General features: G+C 42.9%; 1 protein-coding gene across 3 annotated transcripts in view; it reads left to right on the plus strand.

Annotated features, from left to right (window-relative positions):
* The first annotated feature begins 1,267 nt into the window (after nucleotides 1–1,267).
* GLRX3 (glutaredoxin 3) overlaps nucleotides 1,268–16,130 on the plus strand; it is a 34,464-nt gene continuing 19,601 nt past the window's right edge. For all 3 annotated transcript variants that reach the window (XM_069460117.1, XM_069460118.1, XM_069460116.1), the window contains exons 1-2: nucleotides 1,268–1,391; nucleotides 7,722–7,830. In XM_069460117.1, the coding sequence (XP_069316218.1) occupies nucleotides 1,297–1,391; nucleotides 7,722–7,830 (204 nt within the window). In that variant the 5' untranslated portion in view covers nucleotides 1,268–1,296. The remainder of the gene's footprint in view (nucleotides 1,392–7,721; nucleotides 7,831–16,130) is intronic.

Genomic DNA, 16,130 nt, shown 5'->3' on the forward strand with positions numbered 1-16,130 from the left:
GGCCACTTCGATCACTAGAATAGTGCTGCCATAAATGAAAGTCACCTATGTAATTAAAAATTTCCTAGTAACCAAAGGTAAAAAGAGGTAAATTTAATTTTAATAATATATTTCACAAAACTCAATATATCCCAAATACTATCAACATGTAAACAATATAAAAATTATTAATGATATGTGATATTTCTTTTAGTTTTCTCTGCCAGCCGGGAGCACGGAATGAGCACCTACTATGTGCCTGGCTCTAATCCATGCACTGGGACAGAGACCCAGTTCTTGCCCTCCTTGAGAACACAAGACAATGTAAGACACAAGCAGTTCTAGTACGTGAAACAGGCTCATGGTAAAAGCAGGTGCAAGGGGCGTGGGAACACCCAGCTAGTAAGGAAGGCTCCTTGGGCGCCTGATCTAAAGCCCAGAGAGAGCAGGAGGGTTGTCCAGGAGGAGCCCCCAGGGTCTGGGTGGGAGCGATGGCCTTCAGTTAGATGGGGAACCCAAAAGGAGAGGCGCTTTGGAGGGGTGGCCCCACGTGGCCTGGGGACATCCAACAAAAGTTGGTTCCCTCCCCAAAGCAGACGGATGCTGGGCTCTGGAGGGCGGCGGGGGTTCTGGGCCTGCTGTTGAGGTTTTCTGGAGGGTACCCAGGCAGCGTGTGGGAAGCACGGGCAGCGGGGTGCGGAGGAAATCACCGGAGACTCAACATCAGGAGGAGGCCCCAGGGAGCACGAAAGCCAGGGACGGCGGTGGAGGCCAGGTGGGAGGATGCGGGGGTCCCGGCACTGGGCCCACCAGCAGACCCACCCAGGCCCTGCTGCTCCGGGGTCACCGGGGTGATGGGTCGGATGGGCCGGGGTGGCCCCGCGGGAGGGGAGGGGAAGAGGGCGCTAGACTCGCGGGGAGGGGTTCAGGCATCCCAGGAGCGAAGGGAGCGCCCGGTCACTGTCGAGATCCCGAGACCTCCCGGGGCATCCCCACCTGTATGTAATGTCACTGTAGCCGGATTTCAGCTTGCTCAGTGCACAGACCCGACTTCGAGTCCACTCACGTCACACACCTACCCTCCTCGCTCTCATAGACCGGGGCCTGGCCCGGAAGCTGTAGCAGCCTCAGGAAAGGTCCACAGTCCGGAGCCGCGTGACCCACCTTACCTGCCCAGCCACCGGCGCCGCCGCGGGGGTTTCCCGGGTTGCGCAACCCCCGCCGGGGCGGGGCTTTGCCCGCGCAGGCGCACTGCGCGCAGCGGCCGGTGCCTATCTAGCCGCCCGCGCTCGGTTGCTCCTGTCTGGCGGCGGCAGCATGGCGGCGGGGGCGGCTGAGGCGGCAGCGGTAGCGGCGGTGGTCGAGGTCGGCTCAGCCGGGCAGTTTGAGGAACTGCTGCGCCTCAAAGCCAAGTAAGCCGGCGGCGGGCGGCAGCAGTGAGGTGGCGGGGGCGGAGGCGGCCGAGAGGCCCTGCCGGCGGCGGGCAGCGGGCGGCCCATCCCGGCTCCTTGGCGCCCGGCTCGCCTCGGCCTCGGGGGACCGGGCCGGCGCCGCCCGCGGACTCCCCGGGGCCTTCGGGGTCGGCGGGCCCGAGCCGTGGCCTCCCGAGCAACGAGCAGGGCGAGGCTCGTCCCTGGCCCGGACGGCGGCCCCTGCATCGGGGCCGCGCGACCCTGCCGACCCCTGGTCTGGGCGGCTTCGGAGCGGGGGACGCGGTGACTCAGCTCCGCGGGGGACCCGGGCCCGCCGCGCCACCGAGCGGAGACCCGCGGCCGCGGGCCTCGACCTCCAGCTGCGCCGGCAGGGAGGGGGCTGCGGGTCGGCGTTGGCACCTTCCCCTTTAGCCTTCCTTCGCGGTGACGCCCCTGGTCTCCGGGAAAAGCCAGCTGAGGCCCGGCCGGCTTAGGTAGCTCTGTCTCTCTCTCAAGATTAGCTTTTAAAGTTTGCTAACCAGCTAGCAGGTTTGCGTTTTCAAACTTAACCTGTTGCCGTAGACAAGGATTTCCTGTTTTATGAATGGGTTTCCGTGAGAGCCGTTCTGGTTTGGTGCACGTGCTTCTCACGTTTGAGAAGAGTACAAAAGGAGATCCATAGGGATGCACAGACGACGTTTTTGGGGGGCGTTGATAGAAGCTTTGCATTGTGTGAATGCTTACTGGCACGAATGCTTGCAGGTAAATACGTGCAGGCATGTGTGTGGGGCTCCGTAGTAATACCGCCTCGAATTTTAGACCAAGGACTGAGTTCTCTCGGCTGGGTTTTTGCGGTTGAGATGGAGCTTTAGTGTCAGGTTGCCTGGGGCCCAGTCCTCAACTCAGCCACTGACTAGCCACGTAACTCCTGGGCAAATTTCAGAACCCAGCCTCAGTTTCCTCGAGGGTGGAATGGATTAGTGCCTACCTCAGGGTTATTGTGAGGGTTACGTGAGATGATGCATGTAAGATGCTGCAGTGCCTGGCATGCAGGAGGCACTCAATAGATGTTGGCCCTTAGTATCTCCAGTGGGGAGCAGAGTGCGTGCATGGAGTTCACAGGCAGTAAATGCTTATGGAGTGAAATTTTGCTGACCGAATTAAAGGCAAGTAGTACTCTGATTTTGTAGTGGCGAATGCAGGTGGGATGGGGGGTTGCCTTTGTTGAAAGTGGGGAGGGTGAGAGTTCTGACTTCTGGTTAACAATGCTTTGATCGAAGTGATGAAGTTAAAGTGTTAATTAAAACAGCTCTTTTGGCCTTTCAGGTTTAACTGGGAAATTGTTTTAAATAAGGGGGGGATGGTGTTTACTCATTGATGGAACCTCTGTTCTAATTCTTCCAGCACACGCACACAGATCTTTAGGTAGCACCGTTACGGAGGTCACCAGAGGTGGCTTCTTGAAAAGAGCAGGCAGGGCATGTGTGCACCTGTGCTAAATAAACGTTTTGAACTTACCATCACCTGAAGAGACTATCTTTTGTGTGTGATTCACATTTTAGTTTCCATGCTGCATGTTTTAAAGAGTCCTGAAACTCTACAGTGGGTGAAAAGTTTAAATGGAAGTAACATTTGGATTTTTGCCACTGCTCTGAAATGACCCAGAAAACAATATACCCTTTCCTTAGTGACTAGTTTAAATGGGCACATGGGAAATGACGTGTGGCATCTGGAGAAGGAGGAGTTCTCTGCTGTTTTTTTGTGAAAACAGAAGCATTTATGTTGATGTAATCATTTTAAATCTACTTTCCGAACCATTGCTTCTCCATTTTAAAATTTGGTATGAATTGAAATTTTTTCTTAAGTCACCTGATCAGATGTTAAGTTATTGAAACATCTCAGCTGGTCAATGCATTGGGAATGTTAGTACCCATTTGCAGAGCGATTACGAGGTTTAGTGTATGATATGTTTAATAAGTGGTAGCTGGTGTTAATCTGCAGATGAATAACTATAGTAGCAGAATACTGTATTAATAGAAAAACAACTATTTATTGAATAGTAATTATTTTACTGATGAAGAATCAAGGTTCATTACATTGCCTGAAATCTCGTTAGTCAGTATTAGAACCCGGTTTTTCTCTACATGTTTTCCCAAACAGGGCACCAGTTACATATAATCCCAAAGAGGATGACATTTATATTTGTTTCAGATATAGTATGTCTTTGTAATATTGGGCATAATGTGCTTAATTGAAAAGTGGAAGGTAAGCATCTAAATATGAGAATATTGTGGATAATTTAAAACAACTATTAACGTTAATATTATCCTTTAATGTTTTAAAGCACTTAAATATTTTTGTTTGATCTTCCCAGCATCCCAGGGTGTTAGATATTGCTGTTTTACAGATGTGGAAGTTGAATTACTGTTCAAAGCCATGTTAGTAATAATGGAACTGAAACTTGAATTCAGGTTCTAGTTGCATAATTTTTTCTTTTTTACATACCTGGGCTCACAGCGTTATAAAGTTTGGTGACCTATTTTAATTAAAAAAAATGTAATCATATTGTGAGCATTTTCCCATGGCATTCAAATTCTTTGAAAATTTGATTTTTAATGACTTTATAATGTGTTATGACCATTAAAAAACTATATTGTTGAACTTCAGATTTTTCTAGTTATTTATGTAAAATAATGGGAAAATATCCATACACATAGATCTTTGTCTGTTTAATTACTTCCTTAGGGTAGATGTTTACATATGTGTAAGAAATTTCTGAAAGGTCGCAATTTAATATTTACCTGCAGGCTACAAAAGTGCTTCTTTCACCATCTTTTTGTATCATTGAATATGATGATTTAAAAAATGCTTTGTCAATTCGCTGAAAAGTGGCATCCCAGCTTTTTAAAAAAAAATTGAGCTATATAAAATGCACAAATCTTAATTGTCAGATGTGGTGGATTTTGATAATTGTATAGGCACACGAGTAACCACCATTCAAAGCAAGAATATAGAATCCCAGGAAGTTCTTTATCCCCTTTCCCCTGACTGCTGATCTGTTTCTGTCACTATGGATTAGTTTTCCCTGTTCTTGGACTTTATGTAGATAGAATCATACAGTTCCTCTTTTACATATGGCATCTTTTTTTTGCACAGTACATTTTGGAGAGTCATCCGCGTTGTATGTATCCGTAGTTGGTTCATTTTTATCGCTGAGTTGTGTTCCATTGTATGAATGTACAATACTCTCTCCCATTCGTGGACGTTGGGTTCTTTCTAGTTTGGGGTTATTAGGTATAAGGCTGCTATGAGCACTCTTCTGGCACAGGGCCTTTGTGACCCTCTGCTTTTGTTCTCACTATCCTTAGCCCTTAGCACCTCCCCTGTCCTCTGCATCACTGAGGAGCAAGGCTAGAGTAGGCAGAGGCTCATGAGGGAGGGTTTTGAGGGGTCCGACTGTTGGCCAGAACTCAGTGCCAGGGCTCCAAACAACTGCAGGGAGGCCTGGAAAATGTAGTCCAGCTGAATGCCCAGGAGGAAGAGGAAACAGTGTTTGAGGAAACACAACATCGTCTCTGCCATAGACCTGAGGCCTACCTGCTCATCCACTGAAGCTGCTGAGTTCTGCAGGTTGCAAATTATAACCCATCAACGTGGGGTGAAGGAGGGGGTCCCTATAATGTGTCCTTTCCTGTCTTAGGTGAGTCTTCCTTTGAAATCTCCTGCTTTTCTTTTGTATGTCCCTGGACAGCTCCCTCTTCTTAATTAATAAGTCCTACAGGTGATCCTTGCTCTCCATTTTCTTTTGTTTCAGCATCTGACCTTGCTTCCCACCTTAGAGAAAAGAAGACTTCAAGTAGCATTTCTCTGAGCCCTCCTCCTCCCCTCTGCATGAGCACTGACTCACTGGCCTGTAGCCTTACCGGTTCTTAATTCCTTTGCTTCTGACTCACAGGAGACTGCCGGCCTTCTGCAAGGGGAGCTCTTCTCTCCTCCGGATTCCCCTTCTTCCTCTTCTGAGACCTGGCCTCCCCCTCCCCATTTGCACTGCCCCTGACAAAGTAAACAGATGAATATTTTCTTGTATTGAAAAAGCCCATACCTTGATCCTGTCTTTTCCTCTGCCTAGTGCAGATCTCTTAGCGATCAAAGAGAAGATCTCTACATCCTCATCTTCAGTCCTGTCCTCCGGTGCTGCAGTCTGACTTCTGCCATTGCATTGAGGTTACGCTCTACTGCTCGCTGCCTGTCCCTGCTGCGGTTGTTGATTGTCACTCCTTCCTTCTTGGCACTCCACTCTTGACTTCTGGGAGACCCTGTAACCTTCCTATACCTCTCAGGACCCCTTCTCTGCTTCACTACACGAGTTCCTTCTCCATCTGTCCAACTTGGTGCTGACAAGCCCCTGAGGCGCTGACCTTGGGTCGCCTGTATCCCTCTGCAGCGTGGTGCGGGTACTGTGTGTTTCTTGGTTCTCAAATCCGTACGTCACATGCAGACTCTTTCCTGAGCTTGAGACATCATACTAGAGCCCATTAGACTAACTCTGTCAAGTTGGCAGCTTCTACACTATGATTCCAGGCTAGTGCCACCACGAGCCACCAGTCTTGAAGTCACAACTTGGAGTCAGTTCTAGACTGTGCCTCTCTGTCACCAAATCCTCCCCTTTTCCTTACCTCTGAGATTTTCCCAGTGCTTTCCTGACACTTTATTGTAGGCTTGCTCCTCTCTCACCTGTATTATCTTACGGGTTTTTACGGTTTGTTATTCCTTTCCTTGCCCACAGGTTAGTTGTCCTTAGTTCTTTTTTCCATGTAACTTTTTCCCCCTGATTTTCAGATTTTTTTAAGAGGGAGTATTATATTTGAACAGAAGTCTGTAAAACTGAAGCAGTTTTCAGTTGGATATGATAATAGACTTAAAGATATCTTTTCAAAATAATTTTGTATGAAAATAAGATAGATATACACTGAGATTCCTAAGACTTTAGTTAATAATGTTAATCCACTGTTCTGTCCATACTGTAAATGTTTAGCAAGTCTTTTGTAGCATAATGTAAAAAACGGTAAAAGTATGTCTTTGTAAACAGCAGAAGACTTCTTTTCCATCTTCTGCTGGGCCGCCTTCCCTGCCTTCTCTTTCGGCATTTTATCATGATTTCTGTGGTCACGATTATGCCCCTTCATGACAATACCATGTTTAAAAAGTAAACACTGATGTTAATAGTAATAATGTATCCACAGCCATTTTTCACAATATGCCTTTAATACAGAAATGTTTCCACTTTCCTCAAGGGTCTGAAAATATAGTTGGTTTATATGACTATTAATTGAGATGGATGAATATTCAGAACCACTTCATAAGGGTTAAATCTTGACTCAAGAAATATCATTAACTTGAAAATTCATCTGCAAAATAACTTGAAAATTCATCTGCAAGAGTCTCAAGAACCTTGTAGAGTGTTCTTATATTTTAGTGTTGAATACAACAAAATTCTTACAGTACAAAACAGTTCAGGTAGTTTTAAAGTTTTTTTTAGTAATAGAATTTAATCTATATCAGCATTTGTTTATTTCTAAAGTTAGTATAATTTTTTTTCTCTTTTATATAATTTCAAAAATGCGCAAAATGAAACATTGTTTAGGATTAGTTGCACCCATGGAAAACAAAAGTAAGAGAATGACGAACACAAAATTGAGGATGGTGGTTATCTCTGAAGAGGTTAGGGAAGGCGGATATCTTTGTGGTGGGCCGTACAGGGGCTTCAAAGATGGTAGAAATTTTCTATTTCTTTAGCTGGGTGGTAGGTACACAGATAATTCATTTTATTGTTATTTATAGCTTGCACATGACATAAATATTCTTTTGTATGAATTAAATATTTAACAAAAATTGAGTCTGTTAATATTCTTTGATAGGCTCACATTTATCACATGGTTTCTAATGTTTAGAAAATTATCTTGAAGGTTTTAATTAGTAATAGTTTATTTTACTAAATTTTTCCAGCCAGGAGAGGGTAGAGGTCATATATTTTATTTCTATCATTAAGGTTTTACTTTCTTTGAATAAGTATTATTGTGGCCCAAGTACCTCCAAGAATTTGCCTTCATGCAGTTATTACTATTGTGAGTGGATACTTTTCCCTGTGTTTTTGATCTGAGACACTGGCTTGCATGCTAAAACTCATTTATTTTCTCCGGCAACTGCGCCCACTTGCTTTGATTTTCCAGGTGGGCAAATATGTTACTAGCAATGTAATATTTTATTCATTTTCTATATATTATTCCAAAGTTTGTATAATTTTAAAGAATGCATTTTTTTGATTTACAGGTCTCTTCTTGTGGTCCATTTCTGGGCACCATGGGCTCCCCAGTGCACGCAGATGAACGATGTAATGGTGGAGTTGGCTAAAGAACACCCTCAAGTTTCATTTGTGAAGGTATTGTATTCTCAGTGTCCTGTCTTTATGAATTTAATTCTGACTTATGGGTTAGTCTAAATTTTATTAACTAATATAAAGGAGGCATGGTGTAGAATTCCAAATATTTATAATTGGTGTTGGGTTCTGTTAGTTTTGCAGTAGTTTATTCTTAAGACTTAAAATGATGTTGCGTTTGTCACGTACACTTCCCTCCCCCATCTGTGAGGACGTGTGTGCCAAGTGTGGGGGGTGCTGTGCACGGTGTCGGAGAGCAGATGCGGACTAGGTGATTCACTGTGGGAAATTGTGGTTTTAAGACAACTAAAATAGAGACAAAACTTATGTCATTGAAAAGCTAGGTGTGATACAGAAAATGATCCAAGAAAGGGTATGTCAAGGTTGCTGGGGACCAGGGGACCAGGAGGAAGTTGCCATCTCGGATTGGGCGAGTGCAAGCCTATGAGAGAAGCTGAAAGGCTTTCTAGCCTGTTAGGGTGCAGAGGAAGAGGGAAGCCAGGCAGTCTCTTCTTCCTTGCCTCCATTGTTTGCTCCTCATTTCTGGTGTCTCTTTTGAGCGTATGAGGACTAGGAAAGCAAAATGCTGGTCATGGGTCAGCTTGCTTGGCTTAACACATTCAAGTTGTCCTTCAGGATTTAGTACTGGTTTAGGCAGCAGGGCGGAAATATGTGTTGAGAGTCTTAGAAATGAATTATTGGGAAGGAAAGCACACCTTGTATTCAAAACCCTGAATCTTTAGGATTTAAAAAACTATAAAAAACCGAAGTCTTGTTTTTTAAAACCAGACTTTTTGAGTTCAGAATACATGTTGGCCAGTATACCCATATATGGGGTTAAAAATAACATCAACTATATTTGTCTATATGCCTCTTTTTATGTAAACTGAAAACGGAATTCTGACAGGCTAATTCATTTGTATAGTAGGTGGTAAAATTTTCAGTCAACTTCTATATAGACAAGTTTGCTTTCAGCAGGTATTGTACTCACATGGTTCAAAATCCAAACAGTATAGAAAGGTGTACATTGAGAAGGCTCACCCCACTCTTCCCTGTCAACCCTGTTGTCTCACCCCATAAGTAACCACAGGTATTAATTTTGTATGAATCCTCCCAGTGTTTCTTTATGCAGATAGAGCATATATGAATATAATAGTTAGCTTTTTAAAATTTAAGGACTTATTTAAAATTCCAATGAAATGTGTAATGTAACCTTAGAATGTAACCCTAAAGTGTCCAGTATAAATAATAGAAGGGGACATTAAAACTGCATGTTTGGTCAGTGATAAAAGATAATGATTACAAGTGAAATGAATGATTAAACATTTCAATCGTGAGATTAATCAAGATGATGGTAATTGTTCTGAGTCTGCCTTTATGTGTATAATGTTACTGGTTTAGGTAACACATTGTTCTTAGTTGCCATCTGAATGATTTATTTAAGGTGATTATAGAATTACTTCTCACGTTGGTACCAGAGTTGGCAGTGAGCTTTAAGGTTGTTCAGGTGCTTAGGTGTCTCAGTGAGCCAGGGGTTGGAGAAGTCCTTAGCCCTGTCAGGTTGAGGGGGACTGGAGCCTGACTGCACCTGCCATTCATGGGGATGACATAGTGCGAGACTGGTCATTCTTCTAGGAGTCATCGCTTTCCAGAAATTCACTCTATGGCACAGGTGTTCTTTCAGTCGACTTCATCAAGGGCAAAGGTAATTTGCGTGGATTTTGTAAGGTAGATAATTCAATTTACTCACTAAACAATAGTGAGCAAATGAGAAGTAAAATATTTGAAGTAAACATTGGCCTTGCTCAGTAACAGAGGCATATAGTTCATTTTAAAATTGCGTTCTTTTGCTATTGAGAGATTTTGGAAATTTCTAGAGTATGGAACTAATGTTCTCCTCTTTTGATTTCTTAATCTTTTTTTAATGAGACAATAGTGTGGCATTTTCAACTTGTGAAATAAAGGGATTAGTGTATTTTTGTGGCTGATATTTACAAAATCATTTAAATAAGTCATCTTAAACAAGATGTTTTTAACAGATTGTAAGGTTTTGTGACTATCAACAATTTCTTATTTAGTAGGAGATGGTAAAATACCACCTTGGGAAAGTTAGTCACATGTTTTCAGGTCAGAGTAGTTAGTTTGTACTCACTGGAATTGAATGCTGAAAGGCAAGGTTTTCACATTTTTGCATCTGAATCCCTCATTCCCTATACTGATGATGTGGTTATAAAGTGTGTTCATACTCCTTCTGAGTACTACGGTGATGATAATTCCGCTTACCTGAACCACTGCTATATCTGGTTGGATCCTCAGGCTCTCACTGAAAGTCTTGTAGAAACCTTATATTTGTTCAGAATAAAATCAAATAGCTAAAATATCTAGTGCCTTTGCTTTGCAAATTTCATGGTCATTTTGTTAGTACCTTATCTCATATTTGTCCTGTTTGTGTCTTTACCTAAGATAGGAATACACATATATCATATATCATTTAATTAATTGTTTGATAGAGTCTTTCAAAATATGGTGCCTGGTAAAGAGGGTGGGAAGGAGGGATAGTCTAAGGCTCTGTGGGTAATGAAAAGGCTGGGTACCTGTCACTGGTTCTATCTGAGAGCCAAATCCAGTACATTTTATATTAAATCTGTCCTTTTTTTCTTGTGGCTTTTTTTTTTTTTTTTTCTGGACTTAGTCTGTGCCATTGATTGGGCTATTAGGAAATATCCTATATTTTTGTTTGTATTGTCATTTAATTCCTGTTTGGATGGCCTTTTGACTAGATGGTGAGATACTTGAGGGTAGGGGCCTTTACCTATGGTGTCAGGTGGCTTCTGCCTCCCATGCCAGTCTCCCCATCCCCACCTGCAGCTTAGTACCCTGATCCCAGTAGGCTGTGGTGCTCATTTTAGCACATAATGCGCTTCAGTACAAAAATTCTTAAAGTCATACCTGTCAGCCAGCTGGTGGGTGAGATTTTATACTATTGTATTAAATTTAGTACTAATCTGGTTTATATAGTAGCTGCTGCACATGTATTTTGTGTCCATTGTAACTTAAGATATCAGTTCAAGGGTATGGAGGAGTTATATAGTTAAATTTGTATTTTTGCATCTTAAAAAATAGGAATCTTTATAGTTTGATTTATTCTTATTCTGAAATATGCAACTATCTTAAGATGGAGTTCATACTGTTTAATTTCTAAAGGTCTGTACAATCCATATAAATATAAATGTAGCTTAACACTGTTTAATTTCTGAATGTCTGTAATTACTATATGTAAACAGACAATGTTGGGCAGTCTCCAGAAGGGTACCAACTAGCTATATAACTAGGTGCAAACTAACTAGCTGAATTCCTGTATTTCAGTGCCTGAGAATATTGGCTAGTTTATTTGGCATCTTAGAGAATATATTCTATTTTATAGGAATTCTAAAAAATGCCTCTCAGATAATCCTAGTAGACTTACTAAATCTTAAAAATAATGTAGCTTTTATTTATGCTGTCTTGGTAATAAAAAATTACCACAATTAACATGGTTTATTATCTGCTTCTGGGCTAAGTTTGGCAAAAGTCTTAAAAAATTTATCAAAATGTTAATTTAAATAACTTTTGAAATTATATTTGGCTATCTGACAAAGAAGAAATTTGATCTTGAAATTCTTCTTCTTTTTTTAATAGCACACATCACAGAGTAGAAGGAAGGTTCTTTATGAGGTTTAACCAAATATCCTTGAATGTCAGGCCTAAGTGTTCTCTCCTCAACCTTAGATCCTCAGTGTCAGCGTTGGCAAGTGGCCACTCCCATTCTTGGCTTAGTTATAGTGAACACCTTTGATTAATATTGTGTCAGACTTTGTTTATTGAACACTAAATGCCACACATTATTCTGGGGACTGGGGTTACCGAACACCAAGGGTCACAGACAATAAATGGGTAAACAGATACGTGACCAAGATCATTTCAGATAGTAATACGTTCTACAAAAGAAAAAATAGGCTATGAAAGATGGGGACTGGGATGGGTGGGGGGTACTTTATTTAGATTGTATTGGAAGGCTGTAAATAATGAGATGAAATCTAAAAAATGGAAAGGAGCCAGCTATTGGGAGAGCTGGGAAGAGCTTTTAGGCAAAGGATTAGCAAGTTCAAAGTGTTGGAGGTTCAGGTGGGAGGCTAGTGAGGCTGGAGTGTGGTGAGAGGGAGGAGGGTGTGACGTGAGGTTGGAGTGGCAGGCAAGGGTCAAGTGGCCTTGTGGACAGTGGTAGTGTCCAGGTCTTATTCCGAGTGCCGGGGAAGTGACAGACCGATTCCTGTCTTGCATCAGTACTCTGGCTGCTGGGTGGAGAATGTTTTGAAGAGGGGAGGGTGCAGAATGGAAGCAGGGCCACCAGTTAGGAGGCTTTTTCACTAGGTCAGGTAAGAGACGAAATGATGTCGTGATCTGAGTTGGCTTATATTTTGGAGGGAACCCCAGAAAACCTGTTGATGGATTGGATGTAGAGGGTGAGAGAAATGGATTAATCAAGGTTGTCTCGTTTTTGATTTGAGCAACTGGGTGGAATTTGTGAGCTAGAGATGCCTTGGGGAGGAGCAGGTTTAGTGGGAGCTCCAGGTGCAGATGTTGAGTATGTAGTCTGGAGGCAACAGGAGAGGCCTGAGCCAGGAAGAACTTGGGAGTTGTTGTCATATCAGTGTCACTTCGAGCTATGGGATTGGATGAAGCTACTCCAGGAGAGCAAATGTGGATGAGCCAAGAACAACTCAGGACCAAGTCCTGGAATATGCCTGTGTCATAGGGTGGCCAGGGGTGAAGGAAGCAGCCAGAGAGACTGAGTCTCAACAGTTAGGGGAAAAGAAAACGTGGAAAGCCAAGTGTTGTGAGAAGGTGGGTGTGGCCACTGTTACCGAATGGTACTGAAAGGTCATAAAATGAGGAAAGCAGTAGCCATTGGACTTGCTGAAGTGGCAGCATGGCGGTGAGCCACCACTGCCCCACCACGCTTAACCGGTTTGTGATTGTCACGGTCCGTTTGTGCTGCTATAACAGCATGCCTTAGGTTGAGCGGTTTATGGAAAACAGAAATAGATTACTTACACTTGTAGAGGCTAGGCCATCCAAGATCAGGGCACAAGCAGATTTAGTGTCTGGAGAGGGCTTGCTCCGTGTTCCCAAGACGGTGCCTTCTTGCTGTGTCCTCACATGGCAGAAGGAGTGGAAGGGCAAAAAGGGAAGAGCTGGTTCCCTCAGACTCTTTTATAATGGCGCTTACCTCTCCCGGAGGCCCTCTTCATTGCCGTCACCTTGGGGATTGAGTTCCAGCACATTCGAACCATAGCAGTAATCTAGTCCAAGTTACTGAACCTCTTTAAGTTCCAGTTTCTTCTGTAAAATGGGCAGAATGACAGTACCTATTACTGTGAGGATTAAATGAGTTCATACACGAAACACACTTAGAACAGTGTCTGGCCCAGGATAACTCGTAGCTGTCAGCCATTACTGTCCTGGCAGTCCCTGGTGAGCCCCCCACTGAATCAGAATAGACAGAGGATTCCCCACCTCTGCATTCACCTGATGCCTCCCTCGCCCCTCTCGCCCCTTCTTCCTAGACATGGCTTGCTGTGTGGGAAGGTTCCAGAGTTTGAGATTCTTGGAAGCAAGTGTTTTCCTCTAGAGGCATTTTTTCCTGGATTCTGTTCTGGGTTGGTTGGTTGATTTGCAGATGGGCCTTGTGTAGGTTTGTCCTTAGGTCATGTATAAATCTTGTCTTTGAAATGTGATCTTTTTTTATTGTAGTACTAGGAAAAATTAACCATAGCATAGTGAACGAAGCACAGACTTTGTAGTCAAATGAACTTTTATTTGTTTCTCAGCTCTACCACTCAATAACTGTGTGTCTTTGGACAAGTTACCTCCTGAATTAGGGTTCTCTTGACAAACAAAACCTATAGGATAGATATAGCTGTGAGGAGGGATTTGTTGTGGGAGTTGGCTCATATGATTATGGAGGTTGAGAAGTCTCACCATCTGCTGTCCGCAAGCTGGAAAACCGGGGAAGCTGGTGGCCTAGCCAGTCCAAGTCTGGAGGCCTGAGAGTAACTCTCAGTCCGTGGCCTGAGAACCTAGGGGGTGGGCACTGGTCCAAGTCTTGGAGTCCAAACGCTGGAGAACCCGGACTTCTGATGTCCAATGGCAGGACAAGATGGGTATCTCAGCTCCAGGAGCAGGAGAGAGAGAGTGAGCCAACGAGTGAGGGAGCAAATACTCCTTTCCTCTGCCTGTTCTATCCAGGCCCCTGGCCTATTGGGTGAAGGGGGTGGTCCTCACGACTCGACTCGGTCGGCTGATTCAAATGCCAGTCTCTTCCAGAAACACCCTCACAGACAAGCTCAGAAATAATGCTTTACCAGCTGTCTGGAGATCCCTTAACTCAGTCAAGTTAACACCTAAAATTAACCATCATACCTCCTCTGGTCCTAACCACTGACAACGTTGAGATGGTAACATGCTATGTACCTTTTGTAAGTAGGGTAGGCAGTTTATGTTAAGGGCCTGTCAGGATTTATGGCACAGTAGGTTGTTCGTGAAAGATAGCTATTGTTGATCATCTTTGAGCTCTTCTGAATGCAGATCCTTTAAAATATTTCTATATTAATATTTCTGTTTTCATTGTTTAAACTGTTAGATCCAACAAAAATATTTCCAAAGAATTTAGTGCTGCAAAGGTTTTAGGACTTCAGATGCCCTTGATGTTCTGGAGAACTGTTTTGCCTTAAGTTGTACTCCCTTCCCCTGTTCTGGAGGACTTGTTTGTTACCATTGCCGCTGTGTTATGAACCTGTCTCCTGGGGGCTGATTGGAGGGAGGCAGTTGTGGTGATTCTCTGGCTTCAGCAGGAATTGCAAGAGGTCATTTGCTTCCCAGGAGAGTTGTCAGTAATGGACCCTGTTGGAAACCAGCAGAAATATGAGAAGAAATAAGATTTTAAAAGGATGCTACCTGTTTTGTTCTGGTTTAAGACTATATTACATTATTTCTACTTAGTATTGCCCTTTTTTTTGGATTTGCATTACTTTTCTGTTGGAATCTAATCGTACTGAAGGTAAAGATTGTTACTGAGCCCGGCACAATGCTGAGCCCGGCACAATGCCCAGTGCCTAGTGGACGCTCGATAGATGTTAGCCCAAAGAGAAAATGATGAGCTGGAGGGTGGTAGTGGAGGCATGCCCTTGTCATCAGCTTTCCTGGTCATCGTTGGTCTGAGTGTGAAATTGTGTATGTGAAAGAAAATGGCACAAACGTTCCTAAAACTTAGTCTGTTCTAAAAAGCTGTCACAGAATGCTTTATCTTCTTTTGCCCTTTTTTCAGATTGTTGGATAGTTGATGTTGATTTAAAATTTATAGAATTGTTACATAAATACATTGTAAAAACTGGAGATAATTAAAAATACTGTTGCAAAAGGGTGTTCTAAAGAAAAAGAATTAAGGTAGTAAAAGAGCACCCAAGAACAAGTGAGATGAGAGACAAGTGCCTCGGCCTCCTGCTGCATCCCCCAGCTTTGTTCCCATAGATGCTGCCTGACCGGGTAAAGCTCCAGATAAAAATAGTATTTCAAGCCCAGTGGAAATCTTTCACTCTTGGAAAAATAGTGTATATGTTTTAAAAACTTTTAACAATATGATTTATCAATAAATTTTATTTCCTACAGGCATAATGTGAATACAGATTTTTATTGGTTTCAAAAAGTTTATATTAAATTGAGAGTCCTGTGAGGGAAAGATATAATATATCTTGGTTTTTCTAAAAGTCTATTGTTTATAAGGACCTACATAAATAGCTTATCGTGACTGTGCTCTAATTATTTAGAAATTGTGTTATTAAATATGTTTTAAATCCACGTAACAGGTTATCACATCCTACTGTGTTGAAGGGCCTCCAGGAAGTTATCAAACACAGTGCAGTCATCTTATTTAAAAGGCATTTACATGTATGAACAGACCAGAAGCACGTAACCTAGCAAGTTATCTGCTCAGTGTCCAGCAGCCTTGCAGGAGTTAAAAGCAAAATTTATCAGACATCAATAGTTTATTGAAGAAATACTCCTTTTTGCTTCATAATTTGCAGAAGGCTGCAACTGTCAGTCATGATGTACTGCCTCTTGAAATTAGTCAATAGAGCAAACAGCAAGAATTGCTGTGGGCAGAAAATAAGCACTGTAATCATGACATAACTGGGGTCAGTGATTTATGGATTTCAATATAGTAGTAGCTGCATATGATTGAAAATTTACTAGGTCACTAGTGC

This window comes from Eulemur rufifrons, chromosome 28, assembly GCF_041146395.1.
Source record: "Eulemur rufifrons isolate Redbay chromosome 28, OSU_ERuf_1, whole genome shotgun sequence".
Taxonomy (NCBI): Eukaryota; Metazoa; Chordata; class Mammalia; order Primates; family Lemuridae; genus Eulemur; species Eulemur rufifrons.